The sequence below is a fragment of the Zosterops lateralis genome (genome assembly GCF_965231275.1).
Source record: "Zosterops lateralis genome assembly, chromosome: 7".
NCBI lineage: Eukaryota > Metazoa > Chordata > Aves > Passeriformes > Zosteropidae > Zosterops > Zosterops lateralis.
In genome coordinates, this window is record NC_139767.1 from 23270133 (window position 1) to 23278406 (window position 8274).

At 62.1% G+C, this 8274-nt stretch overlaps 2 protein-coding genes across 2 annotated transcripts; one reads left to right on the plus strand and one right to left on the minus strand.

Moving 5' to 3' along the window:
- Window positions 1-260: 260 nt before the first annotated feature.
- On the plus strand, window positions 261-6723 carry TMBIM1 (transmembrane BAX inhibitor motif containing 1). Its single transcript, XM_083865205.1, has 12 exons — window positions 261-420; window positions 3857-4101; window positions 4206-4288; window positions 4359-4423; window positions 4550-4603; window positions 4710-4760; window positions 4922-4961; window positions 5095-5132; window positions 5338-5425; window positions 5531-5626; window positions 5896-5949; window positions 6047-6723. Exons 2-12 carry the CDS (start codon window positions 3885-3887, stop codon window positions 6188-6190), a joined length of 930 nt encoding a protein of 309 aa, XP_083721331.1. The 5' UTR covers window positions 261-420; window positions 3857-3884; the 3' UTR covers window positions 6191-6723.
- A 245-nt stretch (window positions 6724-6968) lies between these two features.
- LOC310911808 (uncharacterized protein) lies at window positions 6969-8237 on the minus strand. Its single transcript, XM_083865785.1, has 3 exons — window positions 8083-8237; window positions 7488-7701; window positions 6969-7296 (listed from the first exon to the last, which is right to left on the minus strand). The coding sequence occupies exons 1-3, from the start codon at window positions 8108-8110 to the stop codon at window positions 7137-7139; spliced, it is 402 nt and encodes a 133-aa protein (XP_083721911.1). The 5' UTR covers window positions 8111-8237; the 3' UTR covers window positions 6969-7136.
- Between the last annotated feature and the right edge of the window lie 37 nt (window positions 8238-8274).

Sequence of the window (8274 nt, forward strand, 5' to 3'; positions counted from 1 at the left end):
ACCCGCGTCACCGCCCGCCGCGCCCCCTGCCGGCCCCGCCGCGCCGCGAGCGGGGGGAACACGCCCGGCGTCACCGCCGAGAGAGGAGGGGATTCCCCCCCCGCGCCGCGAGGGGTGTCCCCCGCTGACGTCACCGCGGGAGGAAGGGGGGGGGGGTCCCTGAGTGACGTCAGAGGCGGCGGGAGGGAAGCCCCGGGGGCCCGGGCGAGGGTCAGAGGGGTCTGTCCGTCCCGGGAAGCAACAGGCGGGAGAGCGCGCCCCGCTCCCGGTGCCCGGCCGGCCCGGGTGCAGAGCGCGGAGCGGCCGCGGGGAGGCGCGGTGGGCGGTGGCTGCCCCCGCCCCGTCCGCCCGCCCCGTCCGACCCGTCCCGGCCCGTCCCGTCTGGCGGCGGCCGCAGCCCGGCGGAGCAGCGCGCAGCAGGTAGGGCGGCCCCCCCGCTCCGCGCCCCCCGCCGCTCCCGAGTCCCGCCCGAGCCCCTCGGCAGGTCCCCCCCGTTCTCTCCACTCTCCTCCGCCCGCTGCTTCCCCCCACCCCCCCGAGCCCGCGCCCTCCGGTGCCGCAGCTGGCCAGGGGCTGTCCCAGCCGTCTCCCGAGCCACCCGGAGGCCGACGGGGACGGGGCGGCCGGTCGCTAAACAGCGAGGACCCCCCGCTCCCCCGTCACCGGAGCGGGCGGGGGCACGTCGAGTTGGGGTCGGGCGGCGGGAGGACGGGGACGGAGAGCGGCCCCGCGGGCGGGGACAGGACGCGGGGGACAGGACTCGGGGGACAGGACGCGGGGGACAGGGCTCCTGCCCGCGGGGTCCCTCTGCGGCGCTGGTGCTGCTGTCCGGATCCCACGCCATGGCCTGGCGGGGAATCGGGGCGGGGTGCGGGGTGGGCCGTGGGAAGGCAGGGACACTCGTGCCGTGGAGGGTGTCCTCACGGACCCCGGGGGATGTCTCGGCAGGGGCGGGCTCGGGTTTGTGTCCGGCAAGGTGTGGAGGTGACATATGGGGGTGCGTGGGGATCATCATGGGGGTGCCGGGACTGGGGCACAGGGGGACACCTCTGTCCCATGTCTGTGTCCCCGGGAGAGAGCTTGCAGAGGGGCAGGGATGTGGGAGTGGTGATGCTGAACCCCAGCAAACTTGTGTCGTGTGTGAGCGGAGTGGGACAGCGGGGACATCCCGCCTGGGTGGGCCCTACTGACCCGCTCCTGTGAGCTGAGCAGGGCTGGCCTGGGCTGGCCTGGGCCAGGACAAGTTGTGCTATGCTGGGTTGGGTTGTGCTGTACTGAGCCGTGCTGTGCTGCAGGAGGCAGCTGTGTCCTGTTGTACTGTACCAGGCTGTGCCATGCCGTGCCAGGCTGTGCCACTCTGTGCTGTGCCGTACCAGGCTGTGTTGTACCAACCCTTGCTGCACTGGTGGGAGCTTCCAGGATCTTCAAGAGTGAGATGTTTTCTCAGGCAGCCTGAGTGTGGTGAACTCTGTCCCCTGCCCCATGATGTGCTCCTGAGGTGGTTCTGTTGCTGGTGGCAGGGCCTGAGCCTGGCAGGAATGCTAGGGCAGGTGGTGGGGACACAGCCCTAGGCTACCCGTGGGATTGTGAAATGAATGGTGGTTGCCAGTGCCCCGTGTGCCTGCTACATGTGCCTTATCTGTGCTGAGTCACGGTGCCAGCGCAGAGTAGCACCCTGTCCCCAGGGACCGTGTCATGCTGGGGCCACTGAGCTGGCCCTGGGTCGCCATCTACCATCTGACTAGTGACCTCAGTTTTGGGGCCGTGCAGTGCCGTGGACCTAGGAGGGTTCGGCTGCCTGTTTCTCTGGGTGTGGCAGCTGCTGGGACCCGTCAGGCTGGTTCCTTCCGTGTGCCTAAGGCTACCCCAGTGGGGTGGGAACAGGAGGGGCTGGAGCAGCCTCAAGGTGCTGGTCACGGGCACAGGATAGGACCCCACTGATGATGTTGTGCTGGCCAGATACACCTCACTTTCCCCAGACGCCTGGGTTCCCTCCTGGAGACAGGTCCCCCTGTAACTTGAGTGTCAGTCACAGAGACTTTCCTAGGGTCAAGGTCCTGTTTTGGGCCCTTCCCTGGCCCCACAGATGAGGTGGTACCAGGGGGTACCATGTGCTTTCTGGGAAACCACAGTGTGGAGAAAGTGAACTTCCTCTCCATGTGGTCACTGCCATGCCGGTTATTTATTTTTGGCGCTGTCGTCATCACGATGATGAAGGGCAGGGACTGTGGCAGCTCTGCCGTGGCTGGCACAGTTGGATGGCAGGAGGGATGGCGGGACAGACACGGAACTGCTCCCCCAGCCTGTCATGGCTGGCATGGGTGTGCCCTCGTTGTCTCTGCCTGTCCAGCCCGGCTCCGGGAAGCACTGGCGTCACACAGGAGGAAGCACCAAATCCCCTCCCAGCCTGGTCTTCGTCAGGATCAGATCCTGGTTCCTTCCCTGGGATGGTCCCAAGATCACATCACTGCTGCGGGCAGGAGGATTGTGGGGGGTCCTGGCACCTTCCTGGGTCTGGGGTGCCAGTGCTGAGGGGGTGGGAGGTGGGTAAAGGCCTGGCACTGTCTACTGGCAGTGTTGTTGTTTTCCTGGCCTTGGAGATCCTGCTTTCCTTCTCCTCCTCCTGCTGGGACCAAGCCCAACTGGCCCTGAGCCCGGGCTGCCTGCTCACAGCTGCTGGGGGCTCTGTGAGGGGGCCTGGTGTGGCCGAGGAGGGGAGCTCAGCCCCAGGGGGGTCCCAATGCCACTTGCTGAGCAAGAGTCCATCTTTAGAGGTGATGTGGGTGTCACTTCCCCTTATAACTCCCTGGGGGACTCAGGAGTTCTGGAGCCCTTGTGTGACACATATGGCTGTTGGGTGAGGGACACTCCCAAAAAAGGGGGGGCAGTGGGATCTGCATGACTGTGATAAGAATCAGACTGTGTTTCCCTCCCAGGCAGTTGGCAGGGTGATGCCATTTGTCCTCAGTGTGGTGCTACCAGTAATGCCTTGGGAAGGCTGACCTGAAACAGACTGGACAGAGCTAGAGAATAAAGTAGATATTTATTGAAAGGCCTTTAGAGTATACTTTGGGCAGGACAAGAGCCTGACCAGGGCTACACCCAAGGTGGACTTAGAATGGTCACAAAATGGCTGACCAGTCACGAGGTCTTACAGTTTTATAAGTTTTGGTCCTTTTGCATATTGGGGTTTAATTGTCCAATTACAGCTTCAAGTTGTGAGGTCTCATCCTTTTTGTTTCTCTCTTTGGTGCACTGTTGTTTATGCTTTTGGGCTTGAAAGTTGTACTCGTCCTTGGTCTTCAGCAGGAAAAGAATTTGTTTTGTCTACTTGCTTTATGAAGAGAGCTTACTGGCACTTAATATGAGGCTCAGAACTGCACCCCTAGGCAGCACAGAATCTGGAAATCATGAAAGCTAAAACTTAAGGCATTACCAGGAGCTACAGACCATCCAGGGGTGCTGCTCCTTCCTCCCTGGCAATGTCAGGGTGAGCTTCAAAGACAGAGAGGTCAGATCCCTTCTGAAAAGGTCACGTCCTCGATGCAGCTTGAGTCAGCGCGTGGCTGTGCCCTGCCCGTGGCTGGCCGCTGACGCAGGTGCTGGGGACTCAGGGCACAGGAATGCGGGTGGCCTCAGCCAAGGGACAGCGGGGACATCCCTCGTCTATTATTGACCTGCTGGCATTGAGGCCAACTTGTCCTTACTAATGAGAAGCCACTATTAAAATGGGAGGGGGAGGTTCTGTGGTTGCACGGTCCCCTCTGTCGCTGCATCTGTGGCTCCACTCACCAAGAACAGGTCCTGCCTGGGGAGGGGACCTGTGCTGACGCTCCATGTCTTCTGTCCTCTCCAGGTGCCCGTGGGAGACGTAAGGAACCGGCATGTCACAGCCCAGCGCACCCCCACCCTACGATGACAAGAACCCCCTCTACCCCCCGCCCCCCGGGGGGTACCCCCAGCCCCCCCACTATGCTGGGGGGTACCCGCAGCCAGGGGGATACCCTGCGGGGCCGGGGTACGCACAGCCAGGGGGGTATCCGGCACCAGGGGCGTACCCTCATCCGGGCATGGCCATGCCCACCATGCCTATGCGGTTCGGTAAGTGGGGCACCTTGGTTTGTTTGGAGGAGGGCACTAGAAACAGGGGTGCTGTGAGGGGCTGCATGGCTGACCCTAGTGATGAGGGGTGTCCTCCACCACAGGTGACAGCAGCCTTGGGGATGGCTCTCAGTTCCAATCAGTTGACTGGGATGATAGGAAAGTCCGGCACACCTTCATCCGCAAGGTGAGTCCCAAGGGTCCAGGGGCACCTGTCAGGGTGGGAGGCCAAGTGCTGACCCCGCTGTCTCTTGCAGGTCTATGCCATCATCTCCCTGCAGCTCCTGGTGACAGTGGGAATTATCTCTGTGTTCACTTTTGTGTGAGTAGAGGGTTCCTCCTTACCTTTGTCCTGAAAAAGAGGAGAGCTTGAGTTCCTTGGGGGGTTTTCAGAGGGGACAGTAACTGCTGACTCCTCTCCCTCACACTTGTTCCTCCTGTCCCACAGCCACCCTGTCCGCTCCTTCGTCCAGATGAATCCTGCCGTCTACTACGCCTCTTAGTGAGTAGGGGTGTTTGCCCTGTCAGCTCGTGTCCCCACATCTGCAGCCTGCCAGCCCAGGGGCTGATACTGGTGTGGGGCTGACACCTGCTGTCTCCCCTTGCAGTGCTGTGTTCCTGGTGACCTACCTGGTGCTGGCCTGCTGCCAGGGTCCCCGGTGAGTCTCTAGGACCCCCAGGGTGGGGTGTGCGGGTATGGGGGGTGTCTCCAGAGCATCAAGATAGGTTCCTGCCTGGGGCTGCTCCTGGGTGATGGGGGACATGGGGGACACGACATGGTTACTGTCACTAGCTTACCTCTCTCCTCTTTCATTCTCAGGAGACGCTTCCCCTGGAATATTATCCTACTGAGCATCTTTGTGAGTGGGCTGGGACTGGCAAGGGGTCCTGGTGGTGCTGCCATAGCACCCCAGCTCCTCAGGTGGGCTGGGAGGGATAGGAGGACATGAGGGCAGGTGGGCAGCCCACTGAGCTCACCCTTCTCTCCCACAGACGCTGGCCATGGGGCTGATGACAGGCACAATTGCCAGGTACGCCCTGGGGATCCTGCAGTTATAGGATCTGGGGTCCCTCCTGCCCTCCACAATGCAGCCAGCTCAACTGAGAGGCTGCCAGGAGTCAGGAGATGCTCCAGTCCCTTGGGCTCAGGGACTGTGAATTTCCTGTCCAGGATGGGGGCTGTGGGGGAGGGTGTCCAACACACCTCTGGTAAGTGTGACGTGACTTTCTTTGTAGCATGTACAGGACAAATGCTGTCCTGATTGCCATGCTCATCACCGCCATTGTGGCCATCGTTGTGACCATCTTCTGCTTCCAGACCAAGGCAAGTAGAGGGATGCACCCTGCATCCTGTGGGCCAGGTAAGGACAGCTGGTCAGTGGGGACACCCTGGGCTGTCCTGTGACATATGCACGTATGTCCCCATCAGGTTGATTTTACATCGTGTCCGGGGCTATTCTGTGTGCTGGGCATCGTGGTCATGGTGACTGGGATTGTCACTGCCATCGTCCTCTCCTTCAAATATGTGAGTGGGGAGGACAGAGGGGCTGTGGGGTGCCCTGGGGATTCCCAGTTGGGTGTCCCCAGGGCTGGTGCAGGCAGGAGGTTTGGGTGGTCCGTTTGCTGGGAAGCAGGGTGCGGTACCAGCCATGTAAGGCAGCTTGCCTGCAGGGAGAGGGTGTGCTGGCATCAGCAGCAGCTCCTCAAGAGCTGGGTGTGGGCAGGACCTGCCCTGCCTTGCCTGCTGCCTGCCAGCATCCCGGCTCACCCTGCTCATGTTCCCTTCTTGTGCAGGTCCCCTGGCTCCACATGCTGTACGCAGCCATCGGGGCCATCGCATTCACACTGGTGAGTTGACGGCTGGAGCAGGCAGAGGGTGTCAGGCAGGGACTGGGGAGGGAGGAATTCCCCCTTGGTCCTTGCCTGACACTCTCTGTCCCTGCAGTTCCTTGCCTATGACACCCAACTTGTGCTGGGGAACAGGAAGAACACACTGAGCCCAGAGGAGTATATCTATGGTGCCCTCACCATCTACACTGACATCATCTACATCTTCACCTTCATCCTGCAGATAGTGGGCCGGGATTAGCCCTGGGACCTCTCCTGACCATCTCTAGCTGCCCCTCACCCCTCCTCTGGTCTCTGTACAGGATAGTCTGCTTACTGTGACTCTTAATGCTTTGGCATTCCTACCTGTAGGCTGCTAAGGAAAGGGCTTCCACGGATGCCCCTACGGCTTCCCTTGATCATCCCCCAACAAGCCTGAGGCCAGTGGGGGGGACTGGCTGCCAGCGTTTAGGCAGTTTAGTCCGGCTTTGGCACCGCTTACCAAGGCTGTGCCAATGGTATTGGGCTGGCAGTGGAATGTCACAGCCATGCCTGGGCACAGGGAGCTGGCAGCAGCTCCTGGGATCATGTTGGGATATTTTGGCAGAGAACAGTTGGTGTCATTCACTCTGTGCCTTATATGTGGCTCTGGTCATGCCCCCTCTCCGAGCTGTGGCTGTGCCCGGTGTGGGCAGGGGGCAGCTGGGACCTCCGTGGCAGAGCTCACATTGCAGAGGCCCTGCAGCCACGGATGTGGGCAAAGTTGCACTTGCTAAATAAAACACTTCAATTTTCCAGACGGTCCCAGTTTTACTGGTGTGGCAACTCCCTCAAAAAACCTGTGGGCAGCCTCAGTGGGGGCTGTGGCACAAACACTGCTTTGGAATGTGAAAACCGAGGTCAAACTGCTCCGGGCCTGGCCTCCCTCCCCTGCCTGTAGGCCCTGCTGTTGTGGGCAGAAGTCCGGCTGCAGAACTGCTGGGGCCCCCACTGCTGAGGCAGGCAGAGCTTGGGGCTGAGCATTGAGGGAGCAACCACAGTGGCACTGAGCTGTTTCATTTTATTTATCCCTATTCAGCTCCACAACCACTTTCATGGTCTGGACAGGCAGGGCAGATGCCACTGTCACGTATTCCTTGGGGCTGGTGTCCTCTTGGCCAGTCTCTCCGAGGTGCTGCAGTGACAGCCTGGGACGGGGGACAGCTTGTCTATGCCCCCCTGACAGCCCTGCTGTATCGCTCCGACTCATACTCGCCCTGGTTGGCTTCCATTATCGTTCGGCGGATTTTGAGCTGCTCAAGGCGGTTTTTGTCCACTTGCCGTTTGGTCAGGAGGAAGAGGATGATGCCGGAAGGCAATCCAATGGCCCTGCAGGACAGCCAGAAGTCAAGAAGATGGAGAGAGTGGGTAGGGAAACAAGGGTGCTGTGCCACGCTGGGGCTGCATGGACAGTGTCCTGCTCAGTACTACAGACTCCCAAGCCCTCTGTTCCACCCCGGGCCCCACAGAGCAGCACAGCCTCCCAGTGCCGACCTTCTCCCACCGCCTGAGCCACTCACCAGGCCACCCCCACCGGCTTCATCGGGTTCTTGCCCTTCTTGCGTCTGGGGATGTACTCCACCCCCTCGGGGAGCCCCCCGCTGCCAGGCTCCCGACTGGCCGGTTGTCCCGCTGGCCGGTGGCAGCTCTGCCCAAAGGGCCGTGTCCCCCGGGGGTCCGGCGGCATCCAGGCCTTGGCCGGACACGCTGAAGGTCTTGCTGCCACCAGCAGTCCTGCGGGGAGAGAAGCATTAGGGAGGGGCAGACACAGTGTGGGGGGCCTAGCCCGGGCTGCCTGAAGCTCCTGTCCCTGCCCTTTTCCCTGCCCATTTCCCTGCCCATTTCCCTGTCCATCCCCATCCCCCTGCCATGCCCCCTGCTCTTCCGCCAGGGGGCGCTCGAAGGCGAGGCCTGAGCCGGGGGCGTGTCCAACGCGCCTGGGGCGTGGCCAAGCGCAGCCGGGGCGTGGCCCTAAGCCCTCTCCTCGGCGGGGCGGGGGATGCGTCTAGGGGAGCGCTGAAGGCCGCGGAGTCGTGCCGTGAGGGCGGTGGTGGCACGGTCCTGTCCCCCTGCCCCGGGGTTGTCCCCTGCTCCTGCCCACCCGCCTGCCGTTACCCCGCAATCCTCCTCGCGCCGCCGCCATGGTGCCGGTGTGCGGCGACTCCGCTGCATGCCGGGAGCTGCAGTCTTGCCATATGGGGACTGTCGGCGGGCGGCACCGCCCGGTGTGCGCGGAGGAAACTACATTTCCCAGGGTGCACCGCGCAGGGCGGGGCCGGCCCTCCCCGCTGGCGGAAAGGGCGGTCC

Coding starts and splice junctions, on each gene's coding strand:
- TMBIM1 (XM_083865205.1), top strand. CDS start 3,885: ATGTCACAGCCCAGCGCACCCCCACCCTACGATGACAAGAACCCCCTC. Junction 4,604..4,709: donor GCCGTCTACTACGCCTCTTA/GTGAGTAGGGGT, acceptor CTCCCCTTGCAG/TGCTGTGTTCCTGGTGACCT. Junction 5,426..5,530: donor TCTTCTGCTTCCAGACCAAG/GCAAGTAGAGGG, acceptor TGTCCCCATCAG/GTTGATTTTACATCGTGTCC.
- LOC310911808 (XM_083865785.1), bottom strand. CDS start 8,110: ATGGCGGCGGCGCGAGGAGGATTGCGGG. Junction 7,702..8,082: donor GGCGCGAGGAGGATTGCGGG/GTAACGGCAGGC, acceptor CTCTCCCCGCAG/GACTGCTGGTGGCAGCAAGA. Junction 7,297..7,487: donor AAGCCGGTGGGGGTGGCCTG/GTGAGTGGCTCA, acceptor GCTGTCCTGCAG/GGCCATTGGATTGCCTTCCG.